Below are 25644 nucleotides of genomic sequence, written 5' to 3'. Positions count from 1 at the left end.
AATAATGATAAGAAGAGAAAGTATATGAGGAGGAAGAAAAATAATGATAATGATAAGAAGAAAAAGTCTAAGTGGAAGAGGAAAAATAATGTTAATGATAATAATACGATGAGGAAGAACGATAAGAAGATGAAGACGAAGATTGAAAAAGTAGATGTTAATGGAAGTGAAGAGGAAACAGGAGAAACAGGAGGGTGGGGAGTCAAAAGAAGACGAAGAAGAAGAAGAAGAGGAAGAAAATGATGATAATGATAATAATACGAAGATTAAGAACGATGAGAAGATGAAGACGAAGAATAAAGCAGAAGACGAAGAAGACGAGGAAGAAGAAAAATAATGATAATGATAATAATACGAAGAGAAAGAACGATAAGAAGATGAAGACGAAGATTAAAAATGTAGATGCTAATGGAAGTGGAGAGGAAACAGGAGAAAGAAACGGGTGTGAAGAGAAAGAGTTGGATAGGAGGAAGATACGATTGATAAGAAAAGATAGAATGAAAAAGAAAAACAAAAATCAATTTTTTTTAAATAAGTACAACTGATGAATAATGCAAAGAAAACGGGAAACGAACCCAATACAAAGAAAACGGAAAACAAATCTATTACAAAGAAAACGGGAAATGAACCTAATACAAAAAACGGGAAACGAATCTAATGCAAAGAAAACGGGAAACAAATCGATTACACAGAAAACGGGAAACGAACCTAATACAAAGAAAACGAGAAACGAAGCTATTACAAAGAAAACGGGAAACGAACCTATTACAAAGAAAACGAGAAACGAACCTATTACAAAGAAAACGGGAACAAAACCTAGTACAAATAAAAACGAGAAACGAACCTAAAACAAAGAAAACGAGAAAACTGTATCAAGGTTGTTATTCTACCTCAAAAAATCTCCCAGAACTTTCGATCATCTAACCTTTGACCCCCCCCCCCTCTCCCCTCTCCCCTCACGTCTTCCTGATTCGCATATTACTATCCGCATCCTAAAAAAGGCGCTCTAATTACGTAATTACGTTAAAGAATATTAACCAATCAGCTTTCGAGAGGCTAATCAGTTGAGGGGAACAGGAAAGGGGGGAGTAAATGTGGGTGAAGTGTGAGGGGGAGGCAAGTGAAATTGGGAAGAGATAAAAAACGGTAAATGTGAAGGAATGGGATGAAGGAGAAGAAAAAAAATAGAACGGGAAATGAGAAAATCGGGGGGAGAAAGATGGAGAGAGAGAGAGAGAGAGAGAGAGAGAGAGAGAGAGAGAGAGAGAGAGAGAGAGAGAGAGAGAGAGAGAGAGAGAGAGAGAGAGAGAGAGAGAGGCCGGCTTGGAAAGAAAAAGAAAGAGAGAGAGAGAGAGAGAGAGAGAGAGAGAGAGAGAGAGAGAGAGAGAGAGAGAGAGAGAGAGAGAGAGAGAGAGAGAGAGACCGAGGCAGAAAGAGAAAGAAAGAGAGAGAGAGAGAGAGAACAAACAGACAGAGACAAATAAACTATGGGCGTGGCCTCAACGAGTTCTAAATGCAAAGTCATGCTGATCAGTAACCCTTCTTAAGGTGAGTTTAGGGAGGGGGAAGGGGGGAGGGGTAGTGGGGCTAAGAGCGCGCGAAAACGTTAGTGAAAGAAAACGAGGAAAAAAATTGCAAATAAATAAACAAAGAAAATAAACCAAACACAAGAGAAGGGGAAACATAGTATACGATAAAACAAACGCACACACGAACAACCGAATTAAAAATGATGGACAGATAATTTACACAAAGGTCAGTATTTTAAAAAGCTAAAAATCAAAATGCTGAAAGCGATAATCCTAGAAAATGAGGAACCTTGAATTGAGATTTACAACTAAAGTAAAATAAATATTTTCAGTTAAACCAAAAGTAAGATATATAATGTTCTCGACTGATGCCTCTAGCTGAAATCGTTAAAAATTGAATCTTAGGTTATGCGCATTATCAAATATTAATCTAAAAAAAAATGAAAATGGAGAAAAGGTAGAAGAAGAAGGAGAGGAGGAGCACAAGAGAAAAATTAAATGAACTGGAATAACCTAAAGCAAAAAAAGTTATTTCTCGAAACTAATCTTATTATTACTATTCTTCTTCTTCTTCTTCTTCTTCTTCTTCTTATTATTATTATTATTATTATTATTATTATTATTATTATTATTATTATTATTATTATTGTTGTTGTTGTTGTTGTTGTTGTTGTTGTTGTTGTTGTTGTTGTTGTTGTTGTTGTTGTTGTTGTTATTATTATTATAAATATTATTATTATTATAATTATTATTACCATTAATACTACTATTGTTGTTATTACTACCACTATTACCATTATTATTATTACCATTACTACTACTATTACTACTACTACTATTATTGTTGTTGCTATTACTATCATTATTATTACTACTATTATCATTGTTATTGTTACTATTATCATTATTATTATCATCATCATCATTATTACCATCATCATTATTATTATCATAATCATTATCACAACTACTATTATCATCATCATCATCATTATCATTATCATTATCATTATCATCATTTCTATTATTATTATCATTATTATCTAAAACAAGAAGCATTATTTCTCGAAGCTACGAAGGAGGGAGAAAGAGCAGACGACAAAATGAATATTTCAAGGTCTCTCTCTCTCCTATTCCATTTACTTCGTTGACATATCGTTTATCTTGTGATTAAGATAACTCATTATATGATCCGGATAAAAATAGAATATATGATATTAGAAAATAGGAATGTGTTTCATTAGTATTAGTATTATTTTTTAAGGAATGTAAAATGTGAGGAAATATTTGAAGTTAACCTTAGTATAAGATTTTTTTCAGGGATGATGATGATAATGGTGACGATGATAGGGATGGTGGTGGAGGTAGTAATTATAGTGGTGGTGGTGGTGATAGTGATGTGGGTGGTGAAGATAGTGATGGTGGTGGTAGTGATAGTGATGGAGGTGGTGGTGATAGTGATGGTGGTGATAGCGATGGTGATAGTGATGGTGGTCGTGATAGTGATGGAGGTAGGGGTGATAGTGGTGATGATAGTGATGGAGGTGGTGGAGATAGTGATGGAAGTGAGAGTGATAGTGATACAAAGGATGGTGATAATGGTGGAGGTAAGTAATAGTAAGTGATGGTGGTGATGATAGTGATGGAGGTGATGAAGATAGTGATGGAGGTGATGATAGTGATGGAGGTGGTGAAGATAATGATGGAGGTAGTAATAATAGTGATGGAGATGATGATAGTGATGGAGGTGGTGGAGATAGTGAAGAGAGAGATGGTGGTGATGATAGTGATGAAGGTGGTGATGATGGCGATGACGAAGCAGAAGGCACCAATACAGATAGACATTGCGCAGCCCTAGACTAAAAAATGCGTATCCAACAAAGAGAGACATTGAGCGTCTCAGAGAGAGAGAGAGAGAGAGAGAGAGAGAGAGAGAGAGAGAGAGAGAGAGAGAGAGAGAGAGAGACAGACAGAGAGAAAGACAGAATAGACAGACAGAGAGAAAGACAAAGGTAGACAGACAGATAGATAAACAGACAGATAGACAGACAGACAGACAAGAGACAACCCGCAACAAAAACAGACAAACAGACAGTAAGAGACATAGACCCCCCCCCCTCCACATCGCCCTCGGGGGGGGGGGACACCCAGGGGACCCCCAAAAAACAGACCCTCCAAAAACGACCCCCCAAAAACTACCCCCAAAACGATCCCAAAAACGATCCTCGTAAAATCGACCTCCCTCAAAAAACGACCCCAAAAAACTACCCCCAAAACGATCCCAAAACTACCCCTAAAAACGACCTCCCTCAAAAAAAAAACGACCCCCCAAAATACCCCCAAAACGATCCCAAAATCGACCTCCCTCAAAAAACGACCCCAAAAACGACCCCAAAATCGACCTCCCTCAAAAAACGACCCCAAAAACGACCCCAAAATCGACCTCCCTCAAAAAACGACCCCAAAAAGCTACCCCAAACGATCCCAAAAACTACCCCCAAAAACGACCTCCTAAAAAAAACGACCCCCAAAAATACCCCCAAAACGACCCCAAAATCGACCTCCCTCAAAAAACGACTAAAAACGACCTCCCTCAAAAAACGACCCCCAAAACGACCCCAAAAACGACCTCCCTCAAAAAACGACCCCAAAAATACCCCCAAATACGATCCTCCCAAAATCGACCTCCCTCAAAAAACGACCCCAAAAACTACCCACCAAAAAACGACCTCCCTCAAAAAAACGACCCCAAAAACGACCCCAAAAACGACCTCCCTCAAAAAACGACCCCAAAAAATACCCCAAAACGATCACTCCCAAAATCGACCTCCCTCAAAAAACATTTAAAAACTACCCCCAAAAACGATCCCAAAACTACCCCCAAAAAACGACCTCCCCTAAAAAAACGACCCCCCAAAATACCTAAAAACGACCCCAAAACTGACCTCCCCCTCAAAAAACGACCCCAAAAACTACCTCCCAAAAAACGACCTCCCTCAAAAAACGACCCCAAAAACTACCCCAAAATCGACCTCCCTCAAAAAACGACCCCAAAAAACTACCCCCAAAACGATCCCAAAAACTACCCCCAAAAACGACCTCCCTAAAAAAACGACCCCCAAAATACCCCCAAAACGATCCCAAATCGACCTCCCTCAAAAAACGACCCCAAAATCGACCTCCCTCAAAAAACGACCCCAAAAAACGACCCCAAAAACGACCTCTCCTCACAAAAACGACCCCAAAAAATACCCCCAAAACGATCCTCCCAAAAATCGACCTCCCTCAAAAAACGCAGCCCCAAAAAACTACCTCCCTCAAGAAAACGACCCCAAAGCCACCTCCCTCAAAAAACGACCCTAAAAACGACTCCTCAAAAAACTTATCTCTCCTCAAAAAACGACCCCAAAAAATACCCCCAAAAACGATCCTCCCAAAATCGACCTCCCTCAAAAAATGAATCTCAAAAATCACCCCTAAAACGACCTCCTCAAAAAAAACTACCTCAAAATGACCTCCTAAAAACGACCTCCCTCAAAATACGACCCCAAAAAAGGCGCAAAAACGATCCTCCAAAATCTGACCTCCTCAAAAAACGACCCCAATAACTTCTACCAAAAACGACCCCCAAAACACCCCAAAACTACCCCAAACCCGATCCTCCCAAAAACGGACCTCTTCAAAATCGACCCCAAAACTACCCCCAAAACGACCCCAAAAAACGACACCTAAAATCGACCTCCCTCAAAAAAACGACCCCAATAACTACCACCAAAACTACCCCCAAAACGACCCCAAAATCGACCTCCCTCAAAAAACGACCCCAAAATCGACCTCCCTCAAAAAACTACCCCCAAAACGATCCCAAAAACGACCTGCCTCAAAAAACGACCCCAAAAACTACCTCCCTCAAAAAACGACCCCAAAAACTACCCCAAAACTACCAAAAACCGACCTTCCTCAAAAAACAGCCCCCCAAAAAACAAAAACGATCCTCCCAAAAACGACCCCAAAAACTACCCCCAAAACGACCCCCAAAACGACCTCCCCTCAAAAAACGACCCCAAAAACTACCCCAAAACGATCCCAAAAACGACCTCCCTCAAAAAACGACCCCAAAAAATACCCCCAAAAACGATCACTCCCAAAAACGACCCCAAAACTACCCCAAGAAGCAGTCCTCCCAAAAACGACCCCAAAAAACTACCCCAAAACGATCCTCCCAAAAACGACCCCCCAAAACGACCCCAAAAAAACTACCCCCAAAAAGATCCCAAAAACTAACCCCAAAACCAACCCAAAAACGACCTCCCTCAAAAAACAACCCCAAAAACGCCCTCCCTCAAAAAACTACCCCCAAAACTACCCCCAAAAACGATCCTCCCAAAAACGGCCCCCCAAAAAACGACCCCAAAATTGCCTCCAAAACGATCCTAAAACTCGACCTCCCTCAAAAATTAACTTCCTCCCTCAAAAAACGACCCCAAAAACGAACCCCTAAAACGACCTCCCTAAAATCATCTACCCTCAAAACGACCCCAAATTTGACCTCAAAACGAATTCCAAACGACCCCTAAAACGATCCTCAAAAAACGACCCCAAAAAAACTACCCCCAAAACGATCCCAAACCCCCAAACGACCCCAAATCGACCTCCCTCAAAAAACGACCCCATAAAACTACCTCCTCAAAAACGATCCTCCCAAAATCTGCCCCCCAAAACACTTCCTCAAAAATAACCCAAAACAATAACTTTCAAAATCGACCTCCCTCAAAAAACGACCCCAAAAACGACCTCCCTCAAAAAACGACCCCAAAAGTACCCCCCAAAATTGATCCTCCTAAAATCGACCTCCTCAAAAAACAAATCTCTAAAAACTACCTCCAAAAACGACCTCCCTCAAAAAAACGACCCCAAAAACGACCCCAAAAACGACCTCCCTCAAAAAACGACCCCAAAAAAAACCCCCAAAAAACGATCACTCCAAAAAATCGACCTCCCTCAAAAACGACCCCAATAACTACCACCAAAAAACGACCCCAAAAACTACCTCAAAAACACCCCAGAAACTATCCTCCCCCAGAAACGATCCTCCCAAAAAACGACCTCTCCTCAAAAAACGACCCCAAAACTACCCCCAAAACGACCCCAAAAACGACCCCAAAAACGACCTCCCTCAAAAAACGACCCCAATAACTACCTCCCAAAAACTACCCCCAAAACGACCCCCTAAAAACGACCTCCCTCAAAAAACGGACCCCAAAAACTACCCCCAAAACGATCCCAAAAACGACCTCCCTTTCAAAAAACGACCCCAAAACTACCCCTCAAAAAACGACCCCAAAAACTACCCTCAAAATCTACCAAAAAACCGACCTTTCCTCAAAAAACGACCCCCCCAAAAAACAAAAAAATGAGATCTCCAAAACGACCCAAAAACTACCCCCAAAACGACCCCCAAAAACGACCTCCCTCAAAAAACGACCCCAAAAACTACCCCCAAAACGATCCCAAAACGACCTCCCTCAAAAAAACGACCTCTAAAATACCCTAAAAAAACGATCCTCCCAAAAACGACCCCAAAACTACCCCCAAAAACGATCCTCCCCAAAAAACGACCCCCAAAAAACTACCTCCAAAAACGATCCTCCCAAAACGACCCCCAAAAAACTACCCCAAAACGATCCTCCAAAAACGACCCCCAAAACGACCCCAAAAAAACTACCCCCAAAACGATCCCAAAAACGATCCTCCCAAAACGACCTCAAAAACGATCTCAAAAAAAACTACCCCTGGAACGATCCAAAACTACCCCCAAAACGACCCCAAAATCGACCTCCCCTCAAAAAACGACCCCAAAATCGACCTCCTCTCAAAAACGACCCCAAAAAACTACCCCCAAAACGATCCTCCCAAAAAAACGACCCCCCAAAAAACGACCCCAAAAAACTACCCCCAAAACGATCCCAAAAACGACCTGCCTCAAAAAACGACCCCAAAAACTACCTCCCTCAAAAAACGACCCCAAAACGACCCCAAAACGACCTCTCTAAAAAAACTACCCCCAAAACGACCCCAAAAACGACCTCCCTCAAAAAACGACCCCCAAAACGACCCCCAAACAATCCCTAAAAAAACGACCTCCCTCAAACGATCCCAAAACGACCCCAAACGATCTCAAATCGACCTCCCCTCAAAAACGACCCCTAAAACGACCCCCAAAAACGATCCTCTCTAAACGACCCCCCAAAAACGACCCCAAAAAATACCCCCAAAACAATCCCAAAATCGACCTCCCTCAAAAAACGGACCCCAAAAACTACCTCCCCAAAAAACGATCCCAAAAATACCCCAAAACGATCCTCCCAAATCGACCTCCCTCAAAAAAACGACCCCAAAAACTACCCCCCAAAACGACCCCAAAAAAACTACAAAAATCAAGAATCTCAAAACGATCCAAAACGACCTCCCAAAACGACCCCAAAAACTACCCCCAAAACGATCCTCCTAAAATCGACCTCCCTCAAAAAACGACCCCCAATAACTACCACCAAAATCGACCTCCAAAACTACCAAAAAACTACCCCCAGAAACGATCCTCCAAAAACGACCTCCCTCAAAAAACGACTAAAAACTACCTCCCTCAAAAAACGACCCCAAAAGAAACGACCCCAAAACGACCTCTCTAAAACGACCCCAATAACTACCCCCAAAAACGATCCCCAAAACGACCCCAAAACCAATCTCAAAACGACCCCAAAAACTACCCCCAAAACAATCCCAAAAACGACCTCCCTCAAAAAATGACCCCAAAACTGCCCTCAAAAAACGACCCCAAAACTACCTCAAAACTACCAAAACCGACCTTCAAAAAACGACCTCCAAAAAACAAAAACGATCCCACTAAAAACGACCCCCAAAACGACCCCCAAAACGACCTCCTCTAAAAAAAAAAAACGACCCTAAAAAATCCACTCCCCAAAACGATCCCAAAAACGACCTCCCTCAAAAACTACCCCAAAACGATCCCCAAAAACGATCCTCCCTCAAAACGAATCCCAAAAACTACCCCCAAAACGATCCTCCCAAAAACGACCCCAAAAACTACCCCAAAAACGACCTCCCTCAAAAAACGACCCCAAAAACTACCCCCAAAACTACCCCCAAAACGATCCCAAAATCGACCTCCCTCAAAAAACGACCCCAAAAACTACCCCCAAAACGATCCCAAAATCGATCCTCCCAAAACGACCCCAAAAACTACCCCAAAATACCCCAAAACGATCCCAAAATCGACCCCCTCAAAAACCTCCCTCAAAAAACGACCCCAAAAACTACCCCCAAAACTACCCCCAAAACGATCCCAAAATCGACCTCCCTCAAAAAACGACCCCTAAAAACTACCCCCAAAAACGATCCTCCCAAAAACGACCCCAAAAAACTACCCCCAAAACGATCCCAAAATCGACCTCCCTCAAAAACGACCCCAAAAACTACCCCAAAACGATCCCCAAAAACGACCCCAAAAAACTACCCCCAAAACTACCCCCAAAACGATCCCAAAATCGACCTCCCTCAAAAAACGACCCCAAAAACTACCCCAAAAACGATCCTCCCAAAAACGACCCCAAAAAACTACCCCCAAAACGACCCCAAAAACGACCTCCCTCAAAAAACGACCCCCAAAACGACCCCAAAAACGACCTCCCTCAAAAAACGACCCCAAAACTACCCCCCAAAACGATCCTCCCAAAAACGACCCCAAAAATATACCCCCAAAACGATCCCCAAATCGACCTCCCTCAAAAAACGACCCCAAAAAATACCCCCAAAAACGACCTCCTCAAAAACGACCCCAAAAACTACCCCCCAAAACGATCCTCCCAAAAAGACCTACCTCAAAAAACGACCCCAAAAAATGACCCCCAAAAACTACCCCCAAAAACGATCCTCCCCAAAACGACCCCAAAAACGACCCCAAAAACGATCCTCCCAAAAACGACCTCCCTAAAAAAACGACCCTAAAAAATACCTCCCTCAAAAAACGACCCCAAAACGACCTCTCTAAAAAAACTACCCCCAAAACGACCCCAAAAACGACCTCCCTCAAAAAACGACCCCCAAAACGACCCCAAAAACGACCTCCCTCAAAAAACGACCCCAAAAACGACACCCCAAAGACCCCAAAAAATGCCTGAGTAGACGATAAATTATTCTTACCCAGATTTAATTCAAAATTGAACGGGTGACTTAACTGTTTCCGCGCCATTTCGCTTTTATTGTTCTTCTTCTTCTTCTTCTTCTTATTCTTATTATTATTATTATTATTATTATTATTATTATTATTATTATTATTATTATTATTATTATTATTATTATTATTATTATTATTATTATTATTATCATTATTATTGCTGTTGTTGTTATTGTTGTTGTTATTGTTATTATTATTGTTATCGCTATTATTGTTATTATTATTATCAATTTTATTATTATTATTTATCATTATTATTATTATTGTTTTTATCATCATCATCATCATCATTATTATATATCTATACACACATAGACAGACAGACAGATAGATAGCCATATAGAAAGATAGATAGACAGACAGATAGCTAGATAGACAGACAGACAGACAAATAGATAAATAGGAAGACAGAGAGACAGACAGGCAGATAAATAGACAGACAGACAGACAGACAGATAAATAAATAAACAGACAGACAGACAGGCAGATAAATAGACAGACAGACAGATGAATAAATAAACAGACTAACAGACAGGCAGATAAATAGACAGGCAGACAGACAGATAAATAAATAAACAGACAAACAGACAGGTAGATAAATAGACAGACAGACATACAGACACGTAGGCAAGCCGCCTTGATGTGGACTAATCTGTAGAGAAGTTGAGGCAGTCGAGTGGGATTGGGTTAGAGTAAGGAGGGGGTAGGGGGGTAGGGAGGGTAGGTTCCTTCCTTTCTCTCTCTCTCTGTCTCTCTATGTCTGTCTGTCTGTCTGTCTCTCTCTCTTTTTGTCTCTTAATACTTCTCTCTCTCTCTTTCTATGTCTGTCTGTCTCTCTCTTTTTCTCTCTCTTTCTATCTCTCTCTCTCTCTCTCTCTCGCTCTTGCTCTCTCTCTCTCTCTCCCTCTCTCGCTCTTGCTCTCTCTCTTTTTGTCTCTTAATGCTTCTCTCTCTCTCTCTCTCTCTCTCTCTCTCTCTCTCTCTCTCTCTCTCTCTCTCTCTCTCTCTCTCTCTCTCTCTCTCTCTCTCTCTCTCTCTCTCTCTCTCTCTCCCTCCCTCCCTCCCCGTAATCTCATTTTCTCCTTCCCTCCCCACTGTCTTCATCCCAACCCCCTCTTTTCCAATCCTTTCTCGCCCCCTCTCTATTTCTCCCGGCAAATCTTCAACCGAAAAGAAGAATAAGACGAATTACGATGACCAAAAGGGGTCTCGTCAAGATAAAGGAAGCAGAAATGGACAGAGGGATAAATATAATAAAGATAAAGGAAGCAGAAATAGACAAAGGGATAAATATAATAAAGATAAAGGAAGCAGAAATAGACAAAGGGATAAATATAATAAAGATAAAGGAAGCAGAAATAGACAAAGGGATAAATATAATAAAGATAAAGGAAGCAGAGATAGACAAAGGGATAAATATAATAAAGATAAAGGAAGCAGAAATAGACAAAGGGATAAATATAATAAAGATAAAGGAAGCAGAGATAGACTAATTAATCGAATGGGGAATGAGCGGAAGTTGTGATCAGCGTGCTTCCTGGCTGGGTACGCCACACCGACTGCGCTTTTCGCTGTTCACTTGTTTTCTTCTCGTTTTTCTTTTGTTTTTCGTAAGAGGAGGAAGGGGAGGAGAAGGAGGAAAGGGAGGAGAAGGAAGAGGAGGAGGAGGAGAAGGGAAGAAGAAGACGAAAAGATACCCTTCCTGACTGGGTGAGACACGCCGACTGCGCTTTTCGCCGTTCACTTGTTTCCTTCGCGATTTTCTTTTGTTTTTTTGGTAAGAGGAGGAAGAGGAGGAGGAGGAGGAAGGGGAGGAGAAGGAGGATGGGGAGGAGGAGAAGGGAGAGGAGGAGGAGAAAGAAGGAGAGGAGAAGGAGGAAGGGGAGGAGAAGGAAGAAGGGGAGGAGAAGGGAGGGGAGGAAGGGGAGGAGAAGGGAAGAAGAGGAAAAGTAGTTTTTCTTTTGTTTTTGGTAAGAATATGAGGAGGAGGAGGAGGAGGAAGGGGAGGAGAAGGGAGAGGAAGGGTAAGAAGGGAGAGGAGGAGGAGGAGGAGAGAAGAAGAGGAAAAGAAACGAAGGACGAAGATAAGAAACAAGACAACGAGGAAGAAGAGAAAGAGGAGGAGGAGAAGGAGGAAAGGTAAGAAGGGGAAAGAGAAAGAGGAAGGAGAGGAGGAGGAGAAGAAGAAGACGAAAAGGTACCTTTCCTGGCTGGGTGAGACACGTCGACTGCGCTTTTCGCCGTTCACTTGTTTCCTTCTCGTTTTTCTTTTGTTTTTTGTTTTTGGTAAGAGTATGAGGAGGAAGGGGAGGAGGAGGAAAGGGAGGAAGGGGAGGAGGAGGAGGAGGAGGAGGAAGGGCAAGAAGGGAGAGGAGGAGGAGGAGAAGAGAAGAAGAGGAAAAGGAACGAAGGACAAAGAAAAGAAAGAAGAGAAAGAGCAAGAGGAGGAGGAGGAAGGAAGATAAGAGGGGTAAGGAGGAGGAGGAAGAAGGAGAGGAGGAGGAGAAGAAGAAGACGAAAAGGTACCTTTCCTGGCTGGGTGAGACACGCCGGCTGCGCCTTTCGCCGTTCACTTGTTTTCTTCTCGTTTTTCTTTTGTTTTGTTTTTTTGGTAAGAGTATGAGGAGGAGGAGGAGGAGGAGGAGGAAGGGGAGGAGAATGAGGAAGATAAGGAGGAGGGAGAGCAGGAAGAGAAGGAGGAGGAGAAGGGAAGAAGAGGAAAAGTCGTTTTTCTTTTGTTTTTGGTAAGAATATGAGGAGGAAGGGGAGGAGAAGGGAGAGGAAGGGTAAGAAGGGAGAGGAGGAGGAGGAGGAGAGAAGAAGAGGAAAAGAAACGAAGGACGAAGAAAAGAAACAAGACAACGAGGAAGAAGAGAAAGAGGAGGAGGAGAAGGAGGAAAGGTAAGAAGGGGAAAGAGGAAGAGGAAGGAGAGGAGGAGGAGAAGAAGAAGACGAAAAGGTACCTTTCCTGGCTGGGTGAGACACGCCGACTGCGCTTTTCGCCGTTCACTTGTTTTCTTCGCGATTTTCTTTTGTTTTTGTTTTTTTGGTAAGAGTATGAGGAGGAGGATCAATTGTTTTCTTCTCGTTTTTCTTTTGTTTTTTTGGGGGGGTAAGAGTATGAGGAGGAGGAGGAGGAAGGGGAGGAGAAGGAGGAAGGGGAGGAGAAGGAGAAGAAGAAGGCGAAAAGATACCCTTCCTGGCTGGGTACGCCACACCGACTGCGCTTTTCGCCGTTCACTTGTTTCCTTCGCGATTTTCTTTTGTCTTTTTCTTTTGTTTTTTTGGTAAGAATATGAGGAGGAGGAGGAGGAGGAGGAAGGGGAGGAGAAGGAGGAAGAGGAAGAGGAGGAGGTGAAGGGAAGAAGAGGAAAAGAAACGAAGGACGAAGAAAAGAAACAAGACAACGAGGAAGAAGAGAAAGAGGAGGAGGAGGAGGAGAAGAAGAAGACGAGAAGGTACCTTTCCTGGCTGGGTGAGACACGCCGACTGCGCTTTTCGCCGTTCACTTGTTTTTTTTTTTGTTTTTTTTTTTCCTCGTCTTTCTTTTGTTTTTTTGGTTTCGTTTTCTCTCTTTTCGCGAATTCGTTTGTTACTGGTGTTATTTTTTTTTTTTCTTTCTCTCTTCCTTGTCCTTTTGTTTGAATTAGGCGGACAGAAATAATTCGTAGGTAAAAATAAGATAATAATAATCACATAATAATAATAATAATAATAATAATAAAAATAAAAATAATAATAATAATAATAATAATAATAATAATAATAATAAAAATAATAATAATAATAATTAAAAATAATCACCTGAATAAGTGCGTGTTATGAACTGACTTTCCAACACTGTTTTGCGACTTCCTCTTCGTTAAATTCCGTAAAAACCACAGCAGAGCGGATACATTTCCCATTGTTATGATACCCATTTGGATATGTTAGATAAGAAAAAAAAAGACAAAAAACAAAAAAAGGGGAAAAAAATTACGTTCGGTTGGATATGTTAGATAAAAACAAAAACAAAAGACAAAAAAAAAAAAAAAACGTTCGGAGGTATTAGATTTGGATATGTTAGATAAAAAAAAAAAAAAAAAAAGACAAAAAAAAACAAAAAAATACGTTCGGAGGTATTAGATTTGGATATGTTAGATAAAAACAAAAACAAAAGACAACCCCCCCCCCAAAAAAAAAAAAAAATACGTTCGGAGGTATTAGATTTGGATATGTTAGATAAAAAAAAAAAAACAACCCCCCCCGCCAAAAAAAAAATTACGTTCGGAGGTATTAGATTTGAATATGTTAGATTAAAAAAAAAAAAGACAAAATCCAAAAAAAAAAAAAAAAAAAAATAGGTTGGGAGGTTGTAGATTTGGATATGTTAGAAAAAAAAAAAAGACAAAGACCAAAAAAAAAAAAAAAAAAAATTACGTTCGGAGGTATTAGATTTGGATATGTTAGATAAAAAAAAAAAGACAAGACCAAAAAAAAAAAAAAAAAAAAAAACGTTCGGAGGTATTAAATTTGGATATGTTAGATAAAAAAAAAAGACAAAAACCAAAAAAAAAAAAAAAAAAAAAAAACGTTCGGAGGTATTAGATTTGGATATGTTAGATAAAAAAAAAAGACAAAGACCAAAAAAAAAAAAAAAAAAAAAAACGTTCGGAGGTATTAGATTTGGATATGTTAGATAAAAAAAAAAGACAAAAAAAAAATACAACTTCGGAGGTATTAGATTTGGATATGTTAGATAAAAAAAAAAGACAAAAAAAACAAAAATACGTTCGGAGGTATTAGATTTGGATATGTTAGATAAAAACAAAAACAAAAGACAACCCCCCCCCAAAAAAAAAAAAAATTACGTTCGGAGGTATTAGATTTGGATATGTTAGATAAAAAAAAGACAAAAAAAATACGTTCGGAGGTATTAGATTTGGATATGTTAGATAAAAAAAAAGAAAAAAAAAAATTACGTTCGGAGGTATTAGATTTGGATATGTTAGATAAAAAAAAAAAAAAAAAAATTACGTTCGGAGGTATTAGATTTGGATATGTTAGATAAAAAAAAAAAAAAAAAAAAATACGTTCGGAGGTATTAGATTTGGATATGTTAGATAAAAACAAAAACAAAAGACAAAAAAAAAAAAAAATACGTTCGGAGGTATTAGATTTGGATATGTTAGATAAAAAAAAAGACAAAAAAAAAAAATTACGTTCGGAGGTATTAGATTTGGATATGTTAGATAAAAAAAAAAAGACAAAAAAAAAAAATATACGTTCGGAGGTATTCGATTTGGATATGTTAGATAAAAAAAAAAGACAAAAAAAAAAAAAAATACGTTCGGAGGTATTAGATTTGGATATGTTAGATAAAAAAAAAAGACAAAAAAAAAAAAAAATACGTTCGGAGGTATTAGATTTGGATATGTTAGATAAAAAAAAAGACAAAAAAAAAAAAATTACGTTCGGAGGTATTAGATTTGGATATGTTAGATAAAAAAAAAAGACAAAAAAAAAAAAAAAATACGTTCGGAGGTATTAGATTTGGATATGTTAGATAAAAAAAAAAAAAAAAGAAAAAAAAAAAAAATTACGTTCGGAGGTATTAGATTTGGATATGTTAGATAAAAAAAACAAAAGACAAAAAAAAAAAAAATACGTTCGGAGGTATTAGATTTGGATATGTTAGATAAAAAAAAAGACAAAAAAAAAAAAAAATTACGTTCGGAGGTATTAGATTTGGATATGTTAGATAAAAAAAAAGACAAAAAAAAAAAAAAAAATACGTTCGGAGGTATTAGATTTGGATATGTTAGATAAAAAAAAAAAAAAAAAGACAAAAAAAAAAAAAAATTACGTTCGGAGGTATTAGATTTGGATATGTTAGATAAAAAAAAAAAAAAAAAAAAAATTACGTTCGGAGGTATTAGATTTGGATAGGTTAGATAAAAAAAAAGACAAAAAAAAAAAAAAATACGTTCGGAGGTATTAGATTTGGATATGTTAGATAAAAAAAAGACAAAAAAAATACGTTCGGAGGTATTAGATTTGGATATGTTAGATAAAAAAAAAAAAAAAAAAAATTACGTTCGGAGGTATTAGATTTGGATATGTTAGATAAAAAAAAAGACAAAAAAAAAAAAAAAATACGTTCGGAGGTATTAGATTTGGATATGTTAGATAAAAAAAAAGACAAAAAAAAAAAAATACGTTCGGAGGTATTAGATTTGGATATGTTAGATAAAAAAAAAAGACAAAAAAAAAAAAAAATACGTTCGGAGGTATTAGATTTGGATATGTTAGATAAAAAAAAAAAGACAAAAAAAAAAAAATACGTTCGGAGGTATTAGATTTGGATATGTTAGATAAAAAAAAAAAAAAAAAAAAAAAATACGTTCGGAGGTATTAGATTTGGATATGTTAGATAAAAAAAAAAGACAAAAAAAAAAAAATACGTTCGGAGGTATTAGATTTGGATATGTTAGATAAAAAAAAAAGACAAAAAAAAAAAAATACGTTCGGAGGTATTAGATTTGGATATGTTAGATAAAAAAAAAAAGACAAAAAAAAAAGAATACATTCGGAGGTATTACATTTGGATATGTTAGATAAAAACAAAAACAAAAGACAACCCCCCCCCAAAAAAAAAAAAATACGTTCGGAGGTATTAGATTTGGATATGTTAGATAAAAACAAAAACAAAAGACAACCCCCCCCCCAAAAAAAAAATACGTTCGGAGGTATTAGATTTGGATATGTTAGATAAAAACAAAAACAAAAGACAACCCCCCCAAAAAAAAAAAAAAAAAATTACGTTCGGAGGTATTAGATTTGGATATGTTAGATAAAAACAAAAACAAAAGACAACCCCCCCCAAAAAAAAAAATTACGCTCGGAGGTATTAGATTTGGATATGTTAGATAAAAAAAAAAAGACAAAAAGAAAAAAAATACGTTCGGAGGTATTAGATTTGGATATGTTAGATAAAAAAAAAAAAGACAACCCCCCCCCCCAAAAAAAAAAATTACGTTCGGAGGTATTAGATTTGGATATGTTAGATAAAAAAAAAAAGACAAAAAAAAAAAAAATACGTTCGGAGGTATTAGATTTGGATATGTTAGATAAAAAAAAAGACAAAAACCAAAAAAAAAAAAAAAAATACGTTCGGAGGTATTAGATTTGGATATGTTAGATAAAAAAAAAAAGACAAAAAAAAAAAAAATACGTTCGGAGGTATTAGATTTGGATATCTTAGATAAAAAAAAAAAGACAAAAAAAAAAAATACGTTGGGAGGTATTAGATTTGGATATGTTAGATAAAAAAAAAAAGACAACCCCCCCCCAAAAAAAAAAAAACACGTTCCGAGGTATTTGATTTGGATATGTTAGATAAAAAAAAAACAAAAGACAAAAAAAAAAAAAAAAGAATACGTTCGGAGGTATTAGATTTGGATATGTTAGATAAAAAAAAACAAAAGACAAAAAAAAAAAAAAATACGTTCGGAGGTATTAGATTTGGATATGTTAGATAAAAAAAAAGACAAAAACCAAAAAAAAAAAAAAAAAAAATTACGTTCGGAGGTAATAGATTTGGATATGTTAGATAAAAAAAACAAAAGACAACCCCCCCCCCCCAAAAAAAAAAATACGTTCGGAGGTATTAGATTTGGATATGTTAGATAAAAAAAAAATAAAAAAGACAAAAAAAAAAAAATACGTTCGGAGGTATTAGATTTGGATATGTTAGATAAAAAAAAAAAAAAAAAGACAAAAAAAAAAAAAAATACAAGTTTGGAGGTATTAGATTTGGATATGTTAGATAAAAAAAAAAAAAAAAGACAAAAAAAAAAAAAATTACGTTCGGAGGTATTAGATTTGGATATGTTAGATAAAAAAAAAGACAAAAAAAAAAAAAAAATACGTTCGGAGGTATTAGATTTGGATATGTTAGATAAAAAAAAAAAAAAAAGACAAAAAAAAAAAAAATTACGTTCGGAGGTATTAGATTTGGATATGTTAGATAAAAAAAAAGACAAAAAAAAAAAAAAATACGTTCGGAGGTATTAGATTTGGATATGTTAGATAAAAAAAAAAAAAAGACAAAAAAAAAAAAAATTACGTTCGGAGGTATTAGATTTGGATATGTTAGATAAAAAAAAAGACAAAAAAAAAAAATTACGTTCGGAGGTATTAGATTTGGATATGTTAGATAAAAAAAAAAAAAAGACAAAAAAAAAAAAAAATTACGTTCGGAGGTATTAGATTTGGATATGTTAGATAAAAAAAAAGACAAAAAAAAAAAAAAAATACGTTCGGAGGTTTTAGATTTGGATATGTTAGATAAAAAAAAAAAAAAAGACAAAAAAAAAAAAAATTACGTTCGGAGGTATTAGATTTGGATATGTTAGATAAAAAAAAAAAAAAAAAAAAAAAAATACGTTCGGAGGTATTAGATTTGGATATGTTAGATAAAAAAAAAAAAAGACAAAAAAAAAAAAATTACGTTCGGAGGTATTAGATTTGGATATGTTAGATAAAAAAAAAAGACAAAAAAAAAAAAAAAAAATACGTTCGGAGGTATTAGATTTGGATATGTTAGATAAAAAAAAAGACAAAAAAAAAAAATTACGTTCGGAGGTATTAGATTTGGATATGTTAGATAAAAAAAAAAGACAAAAAAAAAAAAAATAAGTTCGGAGGTATTAGATTTGGATATGTTAGATAAAAAAAAAAAGACAAAAAAAAAAAATAACGTTCGGAGGTATTAGATTTGGATATGTTAGATAAAAAAAAAAAGAAAAAAAAAAAAAAAACGTTCGGAGGGATTAGATTTGGATATGTTAGATAAAAAAAAAAAAAAGACAAAAAAAAAAAAAAATTACGTTCGGAGGTATTAGATTTGGATATGTTAGATAAAAAAAAAGAAAAAAAAAATTACGTTCGGAGGTATTAGATTTGGATATGTTAGATAAAAAAAAAAGACAAAAAAAAAATATATACGTTCGGAGGTATTAGATTTGGATATGTTAGATAAAAAAACAAAAGACAAAAAAAAAAAAAATACGTTCGGAGGTATTAGATTTGGATATGTTAGATAAAAAAACAAAAGACAAAAAAAAAAAAAATACGTTCGGAGGTATTAGATTTGGATATGTTAGATAAAAAAAAAAAGACAAAAAAAAAATATATACGTTCGGAGGTATTCGATTTGGATATGTTAGATAAAAAAAAAAGACAAAAAAAAAAAAAAATACGTTCGGAGGTATTAGATTTGGATATGTTAGATAAAAAAAAAAAAAAAAAAAAAATACGTTCGGAGGTATTAGATTTGGATATGTTAGATAAAAAAAAAAGACAAAAAAAAATACGTTCGGAGGTATTAGATTTGGATATGTTAGATAAAAAAAACAAAAGACAAAAAAAAAAAAAAATACGTTCGGAGGTATTAGATTTGGATATGTTAGATAAAAAAAAAGACAAAAAAAAAAAAAAAATTACGTTCGGAGGTTTTAGATTTGGATATGTTAGATAAAAAAAAACAAAAGACAAAAAAAAAAAAAAAAAAAATACGTTCGGAGGTATTAGATTTGAATATGTTAGATAAAAAAAAAGACAAAAAAAAATACGTTCGGAGATATTAGATTTGGATATGTTAGATAAAAAAAAAAAAAAAAAAAAAAAAAAAAAATTACGTTCGGAGGTATTAGATTTGGATATGTTAGATAAAAAAAAAAGACAAAAAAAAAAAAAATACGTTCGGAGGTATTAGATTTGGATATCTTAGATAAAAAAAAAAGACAACCCCCCCCCAAAAAAAAAAAATTACGTTCGGAGGTTTTAGATTTGGATATGTTAGATAAAAAAAAAACAAAAAAAAAAAAAAAAAACAAAAAAAAATACAAGTTCAGAGGTATTAGATTTGGATATGTTAGATAAAAAAAAGACAAAAAAAAAAAAAACAAAACAAAAAAAATACAAGTTCAGAGGTATTAGATTTGGATATGTTAGATAAAAAAAAAAAGACAAAAAAAAAAGAATACATTCGGAGGTATTACATTTGGATATGTTAGATAAAAACAAAAACAAAAGACAACCACAAAAAAAAAAAAAAAAAAAAAAAAATACGTTCGGAGGTATTAGATTTGGATATGTTAGATAAAACAAAAACAAAAGACAAAAACCAAAAAAAAAAAAAAAAATACGTTCGGAGGTATTAGATTTGGATATGTTAGATAAAAACAAAAACAAAAGACAAAAAAAAAAAAATTACGTTCGGAGGTATTAGATTTGGATATGTTAGATAAAAACAAAAACAAAAGACAAAAACCAAAAAAAGAAAAAAAAATACGTTCGGAGGTATTAGATTTGGATATGTTAGATAAAAACAAAAACAAAAGACAACCCCCCCCAAAAAAAAAAATTACGCTCGGAGGTATTAGATTTGGATATGTTAGATAAAAAAAAAAAGACAAAAACAAAAAAATTACGTTCGGTTGGATATGTTAGATAAAAAAAAAAAAAAGACAACCCCCCCCCAAAAAAAAGAAAAAAAAATACGTTCGGAGGTATTAGATTTGGATATGTTAGATAAAAAAAAAAAAAAGACAACCCCCCCCCAAAAAAAAAAAAAAAAAAAAAGGTCGGAAGTATTAGATTTGGAAATGTTAGATAAAAAAAAAAGACAAAAAAAAAAAAATACGTTCGGAGGTATTAGATTTGGATATGTTAGATAAAAACAAAAACAAAAGACAAAAAAAAAAAAAAAATACGTTCGGAGGCATTAGATTTGGATATGTTAGATAAAAAAAAAAAAGACAAAAAAAAAAAATACGTTCGGAGGTATTAGATTTGGATATGTTAGATAAAAACAAAAACAAAAGACAAAAAAAAAAAAAAAATACGTTCGGAGGTATTAGATTTGGATATGTTAGATAAAAAAAAAAAGACAAAAAAAAAAAAAATACGTTCGGAGGTATTAGATTTGGATATGTTAGATAAAAAAAAAATCAAAAAAAAAAAAAAATACGTTCGGAGGTTTTAGATTTGGATATGTTAGATAAAAAAAAAATCAAAAAAAAAAAAAAATACGTTCGGAGGTATTAGATTTGGATATGTTAGATAAAAAAAAGACAAAATCCAAAAAAAAAAAAAAAAAAAAAAAAAAATGATCGGAGGTATTAGGTTCTGTAAGTATCAAACTCCATTGTATTTCTGAACCAGTGCAGGTCATATGTGCATGCCAGTCTCTCATTAATCACTCGAAACAACAGACCACAGTATAGAATGGCGTTGTATTCGGGCAATTTATCCGTTGGAATATTTCGCGTAATATGAACTCTAAGTGATCTGCGTGTGGTGTTCATCATAGCCTCTGTGAACCGGTAATGATATACGGATAAATGCAGTAGAATGGAATTCCGGTGAACTAGGATTTTCTGGTATAACAAAGACAATCTGTTGGAACAAAGACGCTCTGCAGAATTATATTCATTTTACTGAAACATGTTTTAGTTTACTGAATTATATTAATTTTACTGAAACATGTTTAGTTTACTGAATTGAATTAATTTTACTGAAACATGTTTAGTTTACTGAATTAAATTAATTTTACTGAAACATGTTTAGTTTACTGAATTATATTCATTTTACTGAAACATGTTTAGTTTACTGAATTAAAGTAATTTTACTGAAACATGTTTAGTTTACTGAATTAAAGTAATTTTACTGAAACATGTTTAGTTTACTGAATTAAATTAATTTTACTGAAACATGTTTGGTTTACTGAATTAAAGTAATTTTACTGAAACATGTTTAGTTTACTGAATTGAATTCATTTTACTGAAACATGTTTAGTTTACTGAATTATATTCATTTTACTGAAACATGTTTAGTTTACTGAATTGAATTCATTTTACTGAAACATGTTTAGTTTACTGAATTGAATTCATTTTACTGAAACATGTTTAGTTTACTGAATTATATTCATTTTACTGAAACATGTTTAGTTTACAGAATTATATTAATATTCCTGAAACATGTTTAGTTTACTGAATTGAATTCATTTTACTGAAACATGTTTAGTTTACTGAATTGAATTCATTTTACTGAAACATGTTTAGTTTACTGAATTAAATTCATTTTACTGAAACATGTTTAGTTTACTGAATTGAATTCATTTTACTGAAACATGTTTAGTTTACTGAATTATATTAATTTTACTGAAACATGTTTAGTTTACTGAATTAAAGTAATTTTACTGAAACATGTTTAGTTTACTGAATTAAAGTAATTTTACTGAAACATGTTTAGTTTACTGAATTGAATTAATTTTACTGAAACATGTTTAGTTTACTGAATTGAATTCATTTTACTGAAACATGTTTAGTTTACTGAATTAAATTAATTTTACTGAAACATGTTTAGTTTACTGAATTATATTCATTTTACTGAAACATGTTTAGTTTACTGAATTATATTGATTTTACTGAAACATGTTTAGTTTACTGAATTAAATTAGTTTTACTGAAACATGTTTAGCTTACTGAATTAAATTAATTTTACTGAAACATGTTTAGTTTACTGAATTATATTAATTTTACTGAAACATGTTTAGTTTACTGAATTAAATTCATTTACTGAAACATGTTTAGTGTACTGAATTATATTCATTTTACTGAAACATATTTAGTTTACTGAATTAAATTAATTTTACTGAAACATGTTTAGTTTACTGAATTATATTAATTTTACTGAAACATGTTTGGTTTACTGAATTGAATTCATTTTACTGAAACATGTTTAGTTTACTGAATTGAATTCATTTTACTGAAACATGTTTAGTTTACTGAATTAAATTAATTTTACTGAAACATGTTTGGTTTACTGAATTAAATTCATTTTACTGAAACATGTTTAGTTTACTGAATTATATTAATTTTACTGAAACATGTTTAGTTTACTGAATTAAATTAATTTTACTGAAACATGTTTAGTTTACTGAATCAAAATCATCTCACTGAAACAAAAATATTCTGATAAAACAGACACCTTGCTGAAAAAAATTATTTTCTATTGAAACATAGACATTATGCTGAAACAAACGCATTCTACAGAAATAAAGATATTCTTCTGCAGCAACATATATATTCTACCGACACAATAAACTTCTTTGAAGCAAAAATAATCTTCTAAAACAATTACATCATGCTGAAACGAGGATCATGTACCGATACAGCCGAAAAAAATAAAAAATAAAAATAAATAAGATAAGAAATGTCTTGAACACAAAAATATGATGGAGAAAAAAGAATATTCACGCTAAAGATGTAAAGATATCCAGCTGAAGTGAAGACCAGCTGATCAGAAGATATCCAGCTGAAATGAAGATATCCAACTGAAGTGAAGACCAGCTGAAGTGAATACTAGCTGAAGTTAAGACCAGCTGAAATGAAGATCTCCAGCTGAAATGAAGACCAGCTGAAACGAAGACCAGCTGAAACGAAGACCAGCTGAAATGAAGACCAGCTGAAACGAAGACCAACTGACATGAAGACCTCCAGCTGACATGAAGACCTCCAGCAGAAAACAAAGATATTCTCCGAAATACTCGATTGGTTTGACGTGATTGAATAAAAGCTCCCTGCTGTGGCCGCCGAGGGTAGGGGTCCATGCTAGTCTTCTTGTCCCAGGCCTTCTCCTCATCTTCTTCCTGTTTCTTCTTTATCCTCCTTCTATTCTTCCTGTTTCTTCTTTATCCTCCTTCTCCTTCTTCCTGTTTCCTCCTTCTCTTCTTCCTATTTCCTCTTTATCCTCCTTCCTGTTTCCTCCTTCTCCTGCTTCTCTTCTCCCTGTTTCCTCCTTCTCTTCTTCCTATTTCCTCTTTATCCTTCTTTTCTTCCTCTTTTCTCCTTCTTTTCTTCCTGTTTATTCTTTATCCTCCTCTTCTTCCTCTTTTCTCCTTCTCCTCCTGTTTCCTCCTCCTCTTCTTGTTTCCTCTTTATCCTTCTTCTCTTCTTCCTATTTCCTTTTTCGTCTTTTCTTTTTCCTCGCTTCCGTCCTCGCTCTTCTACTCGTTCTTCCACTACATCTTCTTCCTCATCGTCCTCTTTCTTTTCTTAGTCCTTCGTTCTTCTTCCTCTTCTTCTCTCCTTCTCCTCCTCCTCCCCCTTCTTACCCTTCCTCCTCCTTCTCCCCTTCTTCCTCCTTCTCCTCCTCTCCCTTTTAAGCTTATTTTCGAAAAAAAATCAACTCTTTTTAGAAAGTGATAATTATATTGGAACACTAGACTTTTTTGGTTGTGTGCGTATATGGATAAATGTGCGTGTGTATCTACATGTGTTTCATGAACGTATCTTTGATGTGTCTATAGAGCCAGTCAGCGTCTATAGAGCCAATACATTTATAGAGCCAGCACCTCTATTGAGCCAATCAGCGCCTATAGAGACACCTCAACAGAACCAGCACCCCTATAGAGCCAGCACCTCTACAGAGCCAGCCAACGTCTATAGAGCCAACACCTATATAGAGCCAGCCAGCACCTCTATAGAGCCAACACCTCTATTGAGCCAGCACCTCTATAGAGCCAGCATCTCTACAGAGCCAGCCAGCGTCTATAGAGCCAACACCTCTACAGAACCAGCACCCCTATAGAGCCAGCCAACGTCTATAGAGCCAGCCAACGTCTATAGAGCCAGCCAACGTCTATAGAGCCAGCCAACGTCTATAGAGCCAACCAACGTCTATAGAGCCAGCCAGCGTCTATAGAGCCAACAGCTCTACAGAGCCAGCCAGCGTCTATAGAGCCAACACCTCTACAGAGCCAGCCAACAGCTCTACAGAGCCAGCCAGCGTCTATAGAGCCAACACCTCTACAGAGCCAGCCAACACCTCTACAGCGCCAGCCAGCGTCTATAGAGCCAGCGCGTATACCTTTGTGGCAGCAGCCGTAACTCAGTCGTTCCCAATTTCCCGCCATTGAGTGCACAAGCCGCCCTTATGAATGGGTCGGAGTCATTTGTATATTTACGTGCGATGGAAGAGAGAATGCGGTTCAGGGTTTTCATTCTCTTTGCTTTACGAATACGTACGTGGCTTAATTGTAGAGTGAAGGACTTGTGTGTTATGTATACGTGTATATGTATGTATATGTGTGTGTGTGTATGTGTGTGTATGTATATATATATATATATATATATATATATATATATATATATATATATATATATATATATATATATGTATGTATGTATGTATATATATATATGCATGTATGTATGTATGTATGTATACACACGTGCACACACACACACACACACACACACACACACACACACACACACACACACACACACACACACACACATATATATGCATACATGCATACATATATATATTGAATTGAAATGAATTGAATTGAATTGAACTCTCTCTCTCTCTCTCTCTCTCTCTCTCTCTCTCTCTCTCTATATATATATATATATATATATATATATATATATATATATATATATATATATATCTCTCCTACAAAACGGCTTCTTCGGTTATCACACCATCGACCGGACGAATTTGACCTCATCGTAAGAAATTATATATAAAATATGATGATTCTGTGACCTCCGTCAAAGAGGTTATGATTTAGGTAGCGTTGGTTAGTTAGTTTGTTGGTTAGCAGGATAACTCAAAACGTTATGAGCATTTTTATTGATTTTCACCAGAGGCGCGTGGCTTAACCTAATACAGATGCCATTAAATTTCGGTGGTTATCAGGATCCAGGATTAATTTTAACGATTGTATCAATTACTCCGATTGCCAAAGCTATTGGGCAACGGATAATGGCTAATGATAATAGGGGTAATTGATAATAGTTAATA

At 35.3% G+C, this 25644-nt stretch overlaps 2 protein-coding genes across 5 annotated transcripts in view; both read left to right on the top strand.

The window, feature by feature from the left end:
- The window catches only part of LOC113828398 (globin), a 77472-nt gene that overhangs the window by 39765 nt on the left and 12063 nt on the right, over window positions 1–25644 (top strand). The gene's annotated exons all lie outside the window — the stretch shown is intronic.
- LOC138861721 (uncharacterized) lies at window positions 109–24748 on the top strand. The gene is made up of 4 exons (XM_070121540.1): window positions 109–194; window positions 2961–3136; window positions 24140–24408; window positions 24497–24748. The coding sequence occupies exons 1-4, from the start codon at window positions 109–111 to the stop codon at window positions 24746–24748; spliced, it is 783 nt and encodes a 260-aa protein (XP_069977641.1).

This window comes from Penaeus vannamei, chromosome 5 (assembly GCF_042767895.1).
Source record: "Penaeus vannamei isolate JL-2024 chromosome 5, ASM4276789v1, whole genome shotgun sequence".
NCBI lineage: Eukaryota > Metazoa > Arthropoda > Malacostraca > Decapoda > Penaeidae > Penaeus > Penaeus vannamei.
The sequence above is the reverse complement of the archived record's forward strand: the minus strand, read 5'-3'. Positions and strand labels throughout refer to the sequence as shown.

Excerpts from the sequence above, each read along its gene's own strand:
- LOC138861721 (XM_070121540.1), top strand. The coding sequence starts at position 109 with ATGAGGAAGAACGATAAGAAGATGAAGACGAAGATTGAAAAAGTAGAT. Across the intron at positions 195-2,960 it reads GAAACAGGAGAAACAGGAGG|TGATAGTGATGGAGGTGGTG; the intron begins GTGGGGAGTCAA and ends TGGTGGTGGTAG. Across the intron at positions 3,137-24,139 it reads GGATGGTGATAATGGTGGAG|AGCCAGTCAGCGTCTATAGA; the intron begins GTAAGTAATAGT and ends ATGTGTCTATAG.